This window comes from Crotalus tigris, unplaced genomic scaffold (genome assembly GCF_016545835.1).
Source record: "Crotalus tigris isolate CLP2741 ecotype Arizona unplaced genomic scaffold, ASM1654583v1 scf7180000019740.931981, whole genome shotgun sequence".
Taxonomy (NCBI): domain Eukaryota; kingdom Metazoa; phylum Chordata; class Lepidosauria; order Squamata; family Viperidae; genus Crotalus; species Crotalus tigris.
The window spans coordinates 546,768-562,162 of record NW_024097690.1 but is presented as its reverse complement, the minus strand read 5'-3'; the positions used below and the strand labels follow the sequence as shown (position 1 = coordinate 562,162).

Here is a 15,395-nt window from a genome sequence, read left to right as displayed (position 1 = left end):
TGTGAAATACTCCAGGGTTAATATGAATTTTAATAAAGTTAGGTAAATTTCTCTAATTTTCTTGCTCACATTTTAAGAAAAAAAGGTATTTATTTTTTAGTCCTGGCAGCAGAAAGCTCTTTGATCTTTATGATTTCTGAAAACTTGTTCTCCAATACTTTACTAACTGGGAAATTGGTTGATAATAAAATGGAAATCTCTGATTACAAAAGGCAACTTCTAAAAATGAGGGAATGGATAATGAAAAGACTAAAATGATACAGCAAAAGGACCAAATCTCTTCATAGTACCCTGGAGGGTTTTTGAAATCCCAATAATTTGGTTTCATTTGGGATGTGGTCCATAAAATAAGAAAGAGCAAACCAAGTTGTAATGAATAGACGAGAAGAGCACCATGTATCTAGATAAATCTCTTTACTAAGTTTTTTTCAGAAAGCATATCTGGGGGAGATCAGAAAAGATCCTGAACATAAGGAAGTAAAGATGGAGGTAGTAAATCTCTGAAAAAGGAGACTGTTTGGTTTTATAGTTTTAATATGGTTTTATATGTTGTTTTAATGTGATTGGGAAACACCCAGAATTGGGTATAAGATTATATAAATGTTTTAAATAAAGAAGGAAGGAAGGAAGGAAGGAAGGAAGGAAGGAAGGAAGGAAAGAAGGAAGGAAGGAATTCTATAGTCAACTTGCTCTTCAGTCTCTACTTAAGTAGAGAGATCTATGAAGAAATTTCTGGGAGAGATGAAAGAAGATCATTCTGAAACTAAAAGGAAAGAGAGAATAGAAACAATAGCAGAAAATAATTATTCTTTATCGGTTTATCTTCAAATTCTATGGGTTTAGCTAGAACTCTCCATCAGAATTTTATGCTTTATTTTAATATGCATATAATTACATGCTGTAAGGCCTCTGAAATTTTAGTAGAGTATCTGTCCTTACTGTTTCTAGATATATGCTGGCTACAAATGCTCCGTGGGATTGTGTGGTTCTTTTTGTGTGTGTAATTTGGAGCATTTCCAGACAAAAGTGAGCTGGTGACTCATTGCATATGCTGCCCAGCAATCTTACTTATCTTCTGTAGGAGATTGGCTTTTAAGCTGCTGTTCATAGTTATGGATACTAAATACTTCACTGAATCCACTTATAATTGCTGGCATTTAACTTCCTAAAATTAAAAAGAGAGCTTTACATTTCCCCTTTTCTTATATTTAATAAAAATGATTTTTAAATTATATTTTGATGCTATCATTTTTTTTCTTAAAAGGAATCAGGTTGCTATGAAAAGCTGGGGGTTGGGGTTTGCAGCTTTGTGTTGGGATGGCTGGCCATGGTGTGGTGCTTGAGGCAGCACTCCCCAGTAGTGGGAGCACTGGGGCTGAAGTAGAGATCTGGGTTGGGGCATCCAGCTGAGACTACTGAAGGCTGCTTTAGAACTACCACCGAGGAGTACCACTGTGCATGGCAGCCAAAAAAGGCAGAGATGGTGGTGGTGGTGGGGAAGATAGGTGGAATTGAAGCATCCTTGTGATCTGAAATGCGGACAGGCTGCCAAATGCCAAATTTTGATCACGTGACCAAGGAGTTGTGCAATGGCAATTACTTTGGAGTCCAGGTGTAAGAACCATTCATTCAGCACCACTGTAACTTTGGATGGTTGCTAAATGAATGGTCATTAAGTGAGGCCTACTTATACATCCCACAATTTAAATTCTGCCTGAAGAACTTGCAAACATTTTTGGAGGGTTTCAGCAGACACATGGACGGAGATGATCACTGACAGTGAACAAGCAAATGAATCTTTATTATAGCCAAAGGAGAGTGTTAAAAGGTACAACTGAAAACAGCTAAACAGTCTTAAATAAAACTAGAATAACACAAGCAATTTTAATAGATGAAATTAAAATATTGCAATTATGAGACCTCTCAGCAATTGATGCCCACTTTTCATAATTTCTGCACAGTGTTTTGCTACAATCTGAGTTACAAATGATTTACAATCCAAGAAAAGGACAGGCATCTACATTTTGTCATATCGCCCAGGGTACTGATGCAAAAGAGGCAGGATATAGATGTTACGAATATATGTATAGAAAGTACAATTAAATAACACACATTGCATTATTTCAACGTCTCCAGTTCCTCCTGGGCAGATATGTTTCTCAAATGGGATTTTAGAATAACTTCCCTGTAATAATCCAGAAGGCAAAATATTATGTCTTGTTTACAAAGTTAATTGTGAACATTTGGATTTTCAAAAGCTTTTGACAATAGTCCCCTTTAAAGGCTCTGAGTAAATTTAGCAGTTATGGAATAAGGTAATGTGTCTTTTTATGGATTGCTAAATGGTTACGAAAAGTTAAATGTAGGCATAAATGGGCAATTTTCTCAATAGATATTATTAAGAAGTGGCATTTCTAGAGGATCTGCATTCAGAATGGTGCTTTTAAAATTTCTTATAAATTATCTTCTCTTGGGGTAAGCAGTATGCTGACCAAATTTTCAGTCAATATAAATTCTGTAGACTGATAAAAAACCAAACTATTGAAGGACTGCAGAAGGATATCTTTAAACGGGATGAAAGGTGAACCAGCTGATAACACAACACAATGTAAAGTGATGCACACTGAGGTAAAACATCCTAACTTCATATATACAGTATGCTGATGAAATCTAAGCTCTCTGAAGATCTTAAAGTTGTAATGGACAGCCCAATGAACATGCTGACTAAGTATACAGCAGCATTTGGAAAGTAAATGAAAATAAAAATGTTGTAATGTCCTCATACAAATCTATAATACGTCACCATTTGGAATATCTTACTTAACTTTTAATCTGTCAAAGACCAAAAAATATAATAATAGCAAAAGCACATTATAATGCACTATAAAAAGCAGAAGCAATATAATGGAGATTGGAGAACATGATAAGAATAGAATAGAATAGAATAGAATAGAATAGAATAGAATAGAATAGAATAGAATAGAATAGAATACTTCATTTGGCCAAGTGTGATTAGACACACAAGGAATTTGTCTCTGGTGCAGAAGCTCTCAGTGTACATACAAAACAATAAAGTAATAATCATAATAATGATACCAATAAGAGATAGTAGAAAAGATGAGAAGGATAATAGTAATACAGCCTTACTACATGGGTCAATATATTTAGATATAAAAAAGTACTGTGGGAATTAGGTGTTCAGAAGAGTGATGGCATGAGGGAAAAATACTTTCTTTGTCTAGTTGTTTTGGTATGCAATAGTGGCATCCTGAGGGGAAGCGTTGAAACAATTTATGTCCAGGATGTGAGGGGTCTGTAGATATTTTCTTAGCCCTCCTTCTGACCCATGCAGTATACCGGTCCTGAATGGAAGGCAGGCTGGTTGTAATTGTTTTTTCTGCAGTCCTAACTATACACTGAAGTTTGTACACGTCCTCTTTGGTTGCTGTACCAGACAGTTATAGTAGTACATATGACAGACTCCGTAGAACTGTACCAGCAGCTCCTGGAGCATTCTGAACTTTCTAAGCTGATGCAAAAAATAGAGTTGAAATTATCCATATAACCCTCTAAAGTAAAAATTATCCACATAACCCTATAAAGTAATAGCCGTAAAAGTCAAGAAGAATGCTAACATTGTAATGCCCTTATGCAAATCTATGTTATTTCCGCATCTGGAATACTCCCTATAGTTCTGGTTATCACATTTGAAAAAGTATATAATAGAGCTGAAAAAATGTAGGAGAGTGATCAAAATGGTGAGGCTCAATCATTAGTCCTAACATGTTTGGGATTGTAGCTTAAAAAAAAATGACTGAGATGGAGACACAATCAAACTGATCAATCATATAACATGAAGTGAGTCTAACTTTAAATAGCTTTCTACATCACCATCTGCTAAGAAAGATTACCCAGATTGCACTGAGTTTATATTTGATTTTTGATATGCATGTTTTTGTTTCTTTTTAAAACTCATCTACAGTAAACCCTAAAAAAAAATTTTTGCAAATACAGTGGGACACTGTTATTAAGACCTTACTGGAAACAACTGGATTCTTACTAACACACAATCTAATGCAGGGTTGTCAAACTTGCAACGTCACTTGACGTTTTGTGATATACTGTTGACTATGATGCATCCAGCCAGTGGGCCAGCAGTTTGTCACCCCTGATCTAATGCTACTCTAATACATGGTTTTTAAATGTTTTTGAGATTATTTCAAGGCTGCTGGGCTTCGTCTCCAGCATTACCTGGTACAGGCTAAATTATAACAATATGTATAGACTGAAGTCATATCCCTTTGCTGAGAGATAATATGTAAGGAAATGTTTGAACAGAATGAAAGCAAAAATCTGACCAGAGATAATGAATTCTTTATTTTTTCCAAAGTAAAAGCAAACTAATAATGATGATGATGATGATAATAATAATAATAGCTGGAAGAGACCTTGGGGGTCTTCTAGTGATGGAGCACCCACAATTTCTGAAGGCAAGCTGTTCCACTGGTTAATTGTCCTCACTGTTAGGAAGTTTCTCCTTAATTCTAGGTTCCTTCTCTCCTTGAGTAGCTTCCATCCATTGTTCCTTGTCTTGCCTTCTGATGCCTTATTTGGAAAATAAGTTCACTTCCCCCCACCCCATCCCCTCTTTCTTTGTGGCAGCAACGTCCATCTCGTTGCTGTGACGGGGCCAAAAAATTACATTTGATCGAAATGAAACTGAAAGTTAAAAACGCCTCCATAGCCGCGCAGCTGCCGCACGCTCTCCCCATCCAAAGGTTCCATCTTCCCGCTCTGCCTCTTGCCCCGCGCCCTAGCCACGCCCCACGCGCCCGGCCTTGGCCCGCCTTCAAAAACTGCCCATCAGGGGGCAGAGGCGCCGTCGTCCCGCCCCTTCCCGCTGCAGCTCTGCTTCGTTCGCCGGTGCCGGATCCGCAAAGGTGGCTTCGGTCGGAGGCTGCGTGCACGGTTGCGTTTTCATCCCGCGGCATTCGGACAAACCTCTGAAGGAAGCCGGCGTCGCTCACTGTAGTAACATTGGTTACTATCCATTCGGACGGAAGGAAGTTCCCCCCCCCCGCCTGAATTCTCTTTATAAACCTCGGTCAAGAAACCTTGGGACGAACAGCTGCGAGACCCCGTTAAGTTGGCTTTCAGGCATTTGCTGTTCAAGGGATAGCGCAAAAGTATCTCATTATTTCTGCAAGTTCAGTTGTGATTAAAAAAAAGACCATTAGCAAGCTTAGAGCCACTATAAGCAGGAGTCATTGATACTGCAATAAGCGTGAGACTGGCAGTTTCAAGAATTTTAGATAATACTTTGAAGGCAAAGAGGTGTGTATATTCGCCGTCTTTTCAAACGAGGCATTTTGTGTATTTGTGTGTGTCCCTCTGTGTGCTTAAGCTTGTTTTCCTCTGCTGGTGTTTTGTTAATTGTTTCGTTAGATGGCAAATTCAGAATGTGAAATTAAGAGTTAATACTGAGGTGATGGCCATTGGTACTGAGGTGGTTCCGTTGTTGATAATCTGCTCCCTTTTTTAGCCTTTAATTCCAATTTTTATTATTTTTTCTGAATGATGGTTTTTGACGTTAACTGGTTTATTATATGCCGCCCTAAGTCATTTTTTTGTGAGGTGGATAGCCATATAAATTTGATGAATAAATAAGTCTAAAGAGAAACTTAAGATACTTTGTAATAGAACATTTTAAATGAGAATGTGTTGAAAGTCCAATACTAAACTAATATTTAATACACGGGCATTGCATTCACAAAAATTTGTCAGGCCAAGTATAATTGTGAAGATAGTTTGTAGCTAGCTGTACTGGCATATCACAGTCTGGCCTATTTTATTATATTTAATGATATGCTGTGAGGACCTTACCTTGTTGCTTGTTCCACAAATTATGGCTTAAAAGTAATAATAGCTGCATTATTTAATTATTATCAGGCTACATCTGAATTATAAAAGTACTCTGTGTGAATGCACCCTATCATATTCTTTCTGCTTTTCCTCCTGAAATATTTCCATTTGTAATTTAGTACAACTTTATCCAACTAAAACAACCTATACAGGTCCTTGACTTAGTACCACAATTGAGCCCAGAATTTATGTTTCTAAGTGAGAAATTTGTTAAATGAATTTTGCCCCATTTTATGACTTTTCTTGCCACATTTGTTAAGTGAATCACTGCAGTTGCTAAGTTAGTAACCTGGTTAAGTGAATCTAACTTCCCCTTTGACTTGGCTTGTCAGAAAGTCACAAAATATAATCAAATGAGCCTGGGACACTGCTACCATCATAAATATGAACCAGTTGTCAAGCATCCAAATGTAAATTGAGATCATGGGGATGCTGCAACCGTCATAAGTGTGAAAAATCATCATAAGTCACTTTTTTCAGTGCTTTTATAAATCTGAGCAGTCACTAAATGAACTGTTATAAGTTGAGGACTACCTTTATGAGGTAATGTCATGAGAGAAGGGAATCATGAGAGAAGGGAAGGGATGCCCAATCATGAGAGAAGGGAAGGGATGCCCAAGCATACAGCTTGTTCATATTCTATTAAATCATTCAAGTTATTTTTAAAATCTGTCAGTCTGAAGTTCTGCATATTTTGATGTTCAACAGAACTATCTCTTTAGCTGATAATAGATGTGATTGTAACATCTCCATTACATATGATTGTCAATATAATTGAAATTGTTTATAAACAATTTCTGTTAAAATGAAAAATAAACATTTAACAATATGTTAAATTTTATACTGTTTTTTTTCAGGTGGGATGGATTCATCTTCATCAACAAAATTTCTAGATGTAGATGTGAAAGTAACTAATATATACTACAATCCAAAAGAAGTCCTTATAAAATTTCAAGGCCAATTTAACACAGAATGTGAGCTTGATTATCATATATTGCAAAAAGAAATACAGCAAGTACCAAAAGTGAAAGATTCTGTTGGAATTGGTGAATTCTGTTTAGTCAAAGACTCAGAGGGTGAAGAATGGTACAGAGGAAAAGTAATACAAAAAAGACATAATACTTATGAAGTACATTTTATGGACAATGGGAAAATACTGGCAGTGCATGAAACTCACCTTGCATCTCCCATTGATGAATTATTTCAACTTCCTCCAAAGATGGTTTATGGGATTTTTGCAAATGTGCTTCCGATTGAAGAAAAATGGACTCCCAAAGCTTTTAATTACTTTTCATCTTTGATAGGCTTGCAGATTAAAGGTCATATACAAGCCATTCTGCCAAACCAAATATTTCTTCTTGACGTGCCCAAAATTGCTACTGATGTGGTTGAATTCAGAGTTGGAAAACTTGTTGATGTAGATACTTTCTGTCTTATTGTTGAAATGTTAACTGAATTTCCACATGAGCCGCTTTGTAAACAAATGCCCAATTTACCACAACAGAAATGTACAAGCCCACGTACTCTATTTTGTGATGCTGGAACTCAACCAAATATTCCACCAGTTCTAAGAAATCTTCAACCAATTTTGACTGTTGGTGCTGTAGAAAAAGTAAAAATATCAGTAGCAGTTAGCCCCAGTAAGTTTTATTGCCAGTTAGTTCGCCAACAGGTACATCTGGATACATTGACAAGAGACATGTTTTCCTATTACGAATCTATCAGCAGAATAAAACTTCCATCTTGTGACAATTTTGGAGCCCTTTGTGCAGCTAGACAAAAAAACGGTCAGTGGCAGAGAGGAGTAATACAACATCTACTTTCTGATAAAGTGAAGGTTTGGTTTATGGATTTTGGCAACCACGAAGCTGTGTCTTCTGAGTATATTTTTAAGCTTCCACCAGAATTTATTTCAGTACCTATATTTTCATTTCCTTGTGCTCTGTCATGTCTTAGTGATCAAGATGGAACAGAAAGAAATGCTCAGCTAGAAGAATTTAAAGACACTCTATTAACACAACAGGCTATTTTGGTCCACATAGATCTGTTCAATAGTAAAGAGCACGTATATTATGTTACATTACATAAATGCTCATTAACACAGACAAGTGAAAATCTATCTTGGAAAAATGATGTGGATCCAAAACACAACATGGAAGTCTCTTGTGCAAATGGGAATGTACAAAATTCTAGTGTAAACTTGGCAGAGAAGATTTACAATACTACTCAACTATCAAGTTATTCTTCAAATCAAAAGGATACTCATTTACTGTGCTCCCCTTTAACTGTTCCTTACAAAAGAGCAGAAATGAAAATAGGTTCAGTTTGTGTTGGTTTTGCAGTTTATGTTTTGAATCCATCAAATTTCTGGGTGCAAACAAATGATTTCTTAGATGAGTTTGAAGCTTTAATGAAGAAAGTTGCAGATGTTTATGATGGAAATGAAGTCAGTGATAAAATTCTAGAAAACCCAGAGCCTGGAAGACTATGTTGTGCACGATATAGCAAGGATAAATATTTTTATAGGGCTGTCATTAGACAAATCATAGACAATAATGTTGATGTTTATTTTTTAGATTTTGGGAACACTGACACAGTGCCACTGTTTGATGTGAAGATTTTGCTTCCAGAGCTTCAAGAATTACCAGCGTTAGCCATGTGCTGTACACTTGCTAATGCATTTCCAATTGAAGATATATGGATTAAAAAAGAAATAGATTTCTTTAAAACAACTGTGGTTGACAAACTAATCACATTGCATGTCATTGCAAAACAAAAGGAGAATTACATTGTCAATGTGCAGTGTATGAATGGCTCCAAGCATACTGATGTTCTCAGGCTTATGGTTGAAGCAGGATGTGCAGAATATTGGGAGGTAAAACAAGATTCATTTAAGAAAACAGAAAGGGGCTTTCAACGAAACTGCTCAAAAGAATACAAAAATAGAGAAAAAGTAAGTAAAACATCTTTTCAGAAGAATAAAATACTGATACCTAAAACTACTCAGGAGCATAAAATGCTTAATAGTCATGTTGTGACAAAAGGGAATGCTAGCATTTTCCCACTGTGGAAAAACATACTTTCCAATAAATATGGGCAAATGGTTTGGAAAACAGATGGAGTAGAATGCTATAAAGAGTACAGATTTAAACCAGGTTGTGTATTTGATGTTGTATGTTGCCATATTATTTCACCAGGCAGTTTTTTATGCCAAATACAAAATAAGCTACCCGAGCTAAATAATATGATGGAACAAATTCAGAATTTTTACAACACTCAAAAAAGACCTTATGAAAATGGAAAGCTTGCCTGTGTTGTGAAATATTCTACAGATGGAAAATGGTACAGAGCTGTTGTCCTGAAACATGTATCCAAAACTGAAACTGATGTAATATTTGTAGACTATGGTAACAGGGAAAGAGTTTTGTTGAAAGATCTTCAAGCTATTCATCCAGACTTCCTAATTTTGGAATGTCAAGCATTCAGATGTTGTCTTAATAGTGTCACTGAATCCTTAATATTTGACCCCTATATTTGGACTGCTGAGATATGCAGTGATTTTAAAAAATTTATTTCATCTGCTAATGAACAACTGATTTGTTCAATTTGTGCCCTGGTTTTTAAGACTCCCAACGATTTATATTACGTTGTTGATTTGAAGACTCCATTTACTAGTTTAAGGCAATTTTTCTTTGAAAGTGGCCATGCACAAATTTACGCTTTTGAATGTGCTCAATCTCTTGTAACACCATTTTCTCTTTGTAGCTTTTATTATTCATCTTTTAATATGGAAGTTGGAAATGAAGAGAAAGTGTATGTATCCTATATATATAGCCCTACAAAATTCTACTGTCAGTTAAGTAGAAATGCAAATGAGATGGACAAGGTACTTAAAAAGACTTCAGAAATTAGCCAGAAATCAAGCCACGCAATCCAAATAGATACTCACAGTTTATGCATAGCAAAATATTTTGAGGATGGCGTCTTCTACAGAGCTTTAGCATCTCCTATAGGATCATCAGATTTCTGCCCGGTATATTTTGTGGACTTTGGAAATGAAGAGTTGGTAGCAAAAGAGGAACTGGTTCCTATTCCAAACAATGCTTCAGAATTAATGTTCACACCTATGCAAGCTATTAAGTGTTACTTATCAGATCTAAAGGATATTGAAATTCCATCTGAGATAAAAGTATGGTTTGAAAGAAATTATTTGGAAAAAGAGTTGAAGGCCGTAATAGTATCTAGAGAATCTGATGGGCAGTTTGGTATGGAATTGTATGATGGAGAACAACAAATAAATGAAAAGATTAAAGACTTAATAAGGCAAAAAAACCATGATCTGATCCCAAAGGATATTAAAAAGGGTTTTAAAAAATGTGTTGGGAATAAACATGGGGCTTATAAAATAGAGTTGGATATAGAAAAAAAACAAGTTAAAAGTAACAAAATTGGACAGCAGACAAAAGCAGGCAATAATAAGTTACATGTTAAATATAGAAACAAAATAGTAATTGATCAACAGAAACAGGGTAGTAGACCTGCAAAGTTTCCTTTCACTTTGGATTTTTCAGATGCCATATTGAAAAAAGTTTTGAGATACAGATATGAAAGTACTCACAAAGAACCCAATACTGACACTATTGATCACCTTAGTGTACAATCAAAGAAAATTAAAAATGAAAGAACTGGATTACATATGCTAAAATTAAACACTTTAGGACAAGAAAGAAGCAACAAGACTAAGCAAAAGTACACAGATCTTCCTCAACTTGATATTCTTCTAAATTCTAAAGTCTGGGGTTACATTTCTTATGTAGCTAATCTTTCAAGTTTCTATGTTCATCGTTCAGAGGATGAAAATAAAATTGTGCAACTTGCTGGGGAACTGAATAGAGAAACGCTGCTAAAAGAGTCAGAAATAGAAACTGAAGTTGAGAAAGATGATGTTGTTTTAGCAAAGTATGAAGGTGATTGTTGCATATACAGAGCTTTAGTCAGAAAAGTCCTAGCTAATAAGTTTTTTGAAGTAGAGTTTATTGATTATGGTAACATAGCAACTGTGAATTCAAAAGATATCTACAAAATTGAAAAGTGTTTACTCAGTTTACCAAGACTCAGCATACATTGCTTCCTTATTAAAGCAAAGTGCTTGTTTTCAAATAAAAACTGGAATACTGATATGGATGCTTATTTTATCAGTGAGGTCAACAATCAGCCAATCATGATTGAGTTTCTACAACAGTATGACCAACAGTGGGAAGTTGACATAATTTGTCATGGAATATCTATATCTGATAAATTAATGGAGAGAGAAATCCTTTTAGGTATAAAGAACATACTTTCATTGAACTTTGACCACAACATGAAACAGCTCCCAACAATAGATTCAGAAACTGTTAGTAATGATCCAGATAAACAATCAGAAAGTCAAACTTTATGTGAAAGCATTAAAATCAGACCTACTAAGATTGGCTACCAAAATATAAAGCCGGGACAGATGGAAATAGCTGAAATTGGTCATATTTCAAGTAATGGGAACTTCTATGTGAAGTTAACTAAGGATGCACAAACAATGCTCAATTTAAATGTACTGGTTGCTCAAGAGGTAGAGAAAAAGTGTTTTATTGCTATGGAAGAAATTAGAGAAGGATTAGAATGTTTAGTAAGATCAAAAGAATCCTTGAGATGGTATCGATCTGAAGTTATTGAAAAATATGTGAAGGAGGAATGTTCATTGGTTCTTTTTGTGGATGTAGGAAAATATGAAATGGTGTCATTACATGATATACATGTGCTGAGTGAAAAACTAAGGTGTATTCCCAGGAATGCAGTGCTTTGTAAATGGATTTGGATTGGAAATCTAAGTGATTTGTCTTTTGAGGAAATGATGGAGAAGGTAAAATATTGTGAGATAAAGATTATATTTTTAAAATACTTAGAATCTGAGCTTATTTGGGAAGTAGATCTTTTAATAGATGGAATTTTATTTTTGGAATATTGGAGTCAAATATATAACCAAACAAAATTAAACAGACATAACTTATTAGAGACAGATAATGTCAGCAAATTACTTGATATATCAGTCAAGTCAAATTCAATTTCATGGGCACAATTTCAGAAGAATAGATACTATCTTGGATTTGTCACATCAGTCACTGATCCTTCAAACTTCTGTATCCAGTTAGAAGATTCATTTAAAACTCTGAAAGACTTGTTCAAAATGCTCTCTAATCTTCCAGAAAATCTCCCAACTATGCCACAAGAATGTGTAATTCCTGGTGCCTGCTGCTTAATAAAAAATGGACGTAATGAAAATTGGAACAGAGTTGAAGTTTCTGAAGTGCTCAAAGATTCCAGTACATTAATACTTACTTTTATTGATGATGATGGTTTATCATTTCCCTTTCCCATCTCTCATGTCTCTAAGCTGAAGATTGTCCCAGAAAAGCTAGCAAGTTTACCACGATTAACCTATCCTTGCTCATTGTTTGGAGTGACACCTGCTGATGGGAAACATTGGAATGATGAGGCTAGACTTAAAATTCAAGAATTTCTTGGTAGACAAGGTCTCACGTTCCAGTTCAAACAGCCTCATTGTGGACTGAAGCTAGAGGTAGATGTTTTTTGTGAGCAAAATAATGCGGCAGATGTATTGGTTGCTTCTGGTTGTGCTTTGTATTCTAAAACTGCATCCTTTGGATCAGCTAGTTGTGCTGACCTTCAGCCACCAAATTCACATATTGTTTATGATCTGCTCTCCATTCAGAAGATCTCTGAACCACAGATTGCCATAAATAAAGACAAGAAAGGTCCACGGAATTCAGTTTTGCAATTGAAGCGTGTTGATTTAAAAAAATTAAAAGTGAACAGCTTAAAGAAATTATATGGTAAAAAAAAAGACTCTGGGATAACTTTCTTGCATAGAAGTAAAAGAAATTGTGGAAGTCTGCACAACCAGCATGAGAAATTATTTAGTCAATGTTGTGACAAAGAACAACTCAACCAAACGTATTCTACAAGCATAACAAAGGCTTCTGATAAGTTGCTTTTGGGCTCCAAGAATGCTCAGATCCAGATTCATGAAGAAAATTGAACATACACTCACAAGAAAGGTCAGTTTCAAATGACACTTAAAACAACTGTATAAAATTGTTTTATACTTTGCTTTATATATAACAGGAATGATAAACTGGACTGCCTTTAAAACTAGGAGCAAAAAGAATTATGCACTTAACTTTCCTGCATAAACTGCCATAATGCATATTGGAAGGATACTAGTATATTTTGCATATAATTCAGTATGGGTTGCATCAAATCTATATGAGGTTGCACAGTGTGGATATGTGTAGAAAGATAATCTGCCACAGTGTGATTATAGGCAGCCTTTAGGGCTCATTATGGAGCAGACAATTTAGTCCTCTTGGAGGACTATCTATGCTAGGAATTTGACAGCAAAGTAGTGTTCTCCATATTGCTGAGCATTTTGGCAGGTTTCAACCAGAATATCCTTCTGAATTGCTTTCAGCTGGGGAACACAATTTTATAATGGCTTGATTATAATTATTTTAAAAAGAGGTGTTAGAGAATCCCATTTGATGTGGCCATTGGAAATTGTTGAGTAACATCCGGTGTATTTGGATTTGGTACCACCAGAATGCTGATGATGACATATTTTACTTCTTTTCTGCTGAAATGCAAGGAAACTTTGCTTCATTTCTGAAGTCAGTAATGGAATGAATGAGTGCAATCTTATAGATGTGCAGATCAGACACTAATGTTCTTGGTTAGTTGAAAGATAAATGAGAAAATATGGAATTTAGTCACAAGCTCATTTCATTGGTGTCCAAGAAGACATTGGCATTGCTTGGGCAATTGATTTAGGCTTACTTGTAGAAAAGGGCTATTAAAAGGCTGGAGGGCATTTTCGTTTAGAAATGTTCGTGTTTTTTCATGCATATGAAGACACACATTTATATTGTTGCTATCATGTTTGTTTGGCCACAGTAAGCCTTTCCTATGCCAGGGCCCGCAACTATGTTGAATTTCAATTCCATTACTTCTTGAATAACAAATGCACTAATTTGGGGAAAGCTCTACAGTCCATGTAGGATGTACATTACTCTATATGTCATGTACACTCTACAGCCCATGTAGAGTGTGCATGACTGTGTAGATTGTACATGACTCTGTATTGTTCATGTGACTTTGTAGCCTAGTAGAAACTTTATGCATTCATCTCATTGTAGAAGTATAAGCTGTACTTTGGAAACCAGAACTAAAGAATTACAGGTCAAAGATAGATAGACAGACAGATAGACAGACAGACAGATTGAAAATATAAAAATATGTTGAGACTCTGGAAAGAGTGCAGAAAAGAGCAACAAAAATGATTAGGGGGCTGGAGGCTAAAACATACAAAGAACAGTTACAGAAATTGGGTATGTCTAGTATAATGAAAAGAAGAACTAGGGATGACATGATAGCACTGTTCCAATATTTGAGGGGTTCCTACAAAGATAAGGGGGTCAAATTATTTTCCAAAGCACCAAAAGACAAAACAAGAAACAATGGTTGGAAACTAACCAAGGAGAGAAGCAATCTAGAACTAAGGAGAAATTTCCTAATGGTGATAGTAATCAACCAGTGGAACAGCTTGACTTCAGAAGTTGTGGATACTCCATCACTGGAGGCTTTCAAAAGAGACTGGACAACCATTTGTCTGAAATGGTATAGGGTCTCCTGCTCGAGCAGGGGGTTGCATTAGAAGACCTCTGATTTCCCTTCCAATTCTATTATTCTATATTTTGTGGAAAAAATAGAAAGCTTAAAAAAAATTAAATCTCTGTAAAATGGCAGATATGTCTTCATAGTAAACCTGGACAAAATATTATGTATATTTTCTTTCTAATATATCTGTTTGTTTTTTCAGGTTAAAATCAGAGTAAATGAATTATCACAGCTGAGAACTAGGAATGGACGACAGGTCAACTTTCACTTGAAAAATGACGTAGGAACAGTATGCAGAACATATTCTATTTATAAATTTATCATTTATAGAAATCCAGACCAGAGGCCCATAACTTTTAAAAAGTGTAAAAGGTCATTAGTATTCTAGTTAAGTTCCTTTGCACCCCTGCCATATACATATATTTTTATGCCTTTTAAAAATCTCTACCGAAGATTGATTTAGCATTGGGATGATGACAGTATGGAAAAAGAAATACTTTGGAATATGATTTTCAGCAAAACTAATCTGTTATCTTCCTGGACAAAGACCATCTTGCAATTGGTGTTAGATTTTTATTATAATGCTAAACTTTGTACTTATATGTAATAATCATTTGGAATTTTGTTTAATTTCAGAAGTGATTAGTAACTATCAGGTATTGAAAAAAATGCAGAAGTATGAAAATCAAGAACATTTGTTCCATATGTTGCTAGGTTTTATGGGGTATGTGAGGCATCCAGTTGTA

At 35.4% G+C, this 15,395-nt stretch overlaps 1 protein-coding gene across 2 annotated transcripts; it reads left to right on the top strand.

Annotated features, from left to right (window-relative positions):
- The first annotated feature begins 4,929 nt into the window (after window positions 1–4,929).
- Window positions 4,930–14,987, top strand: TDRD15 (tudor domain containing 15). Of its 2 annotated transcripts, XM_039364326.1 has the most exons (4): window positions 4,930–5,334; window positions 6,780–7,709; window positions 8,499–13,034; window positions 14,852–14,987. In XM_039364326.1, the coding sequence occupies exons 2-3, from the start codon at window positions 6,785–6,787 to the stop codon at window positions 13,013–13,015; spliced, it is 5,442 nt and encodes a 1,813-aa protein (XP_039220260.1). In that variant the 5' UTR covers window positions 4,930–5,334; window positions 6,780–6,784; the 3' UTR covers window positions 13,016–13,034; window positions 14,852–14,987. The 2 variants fall into 2 exon arrangements, with proteins under 2 accessions (XP_039220260.1, XP_039220259.1); XM_039364325.1 differs by having other exon boundaries at window positions 6,780–13,034.
- Window positions 14,988–15,395: the final 408 nt, after the last annotated feature.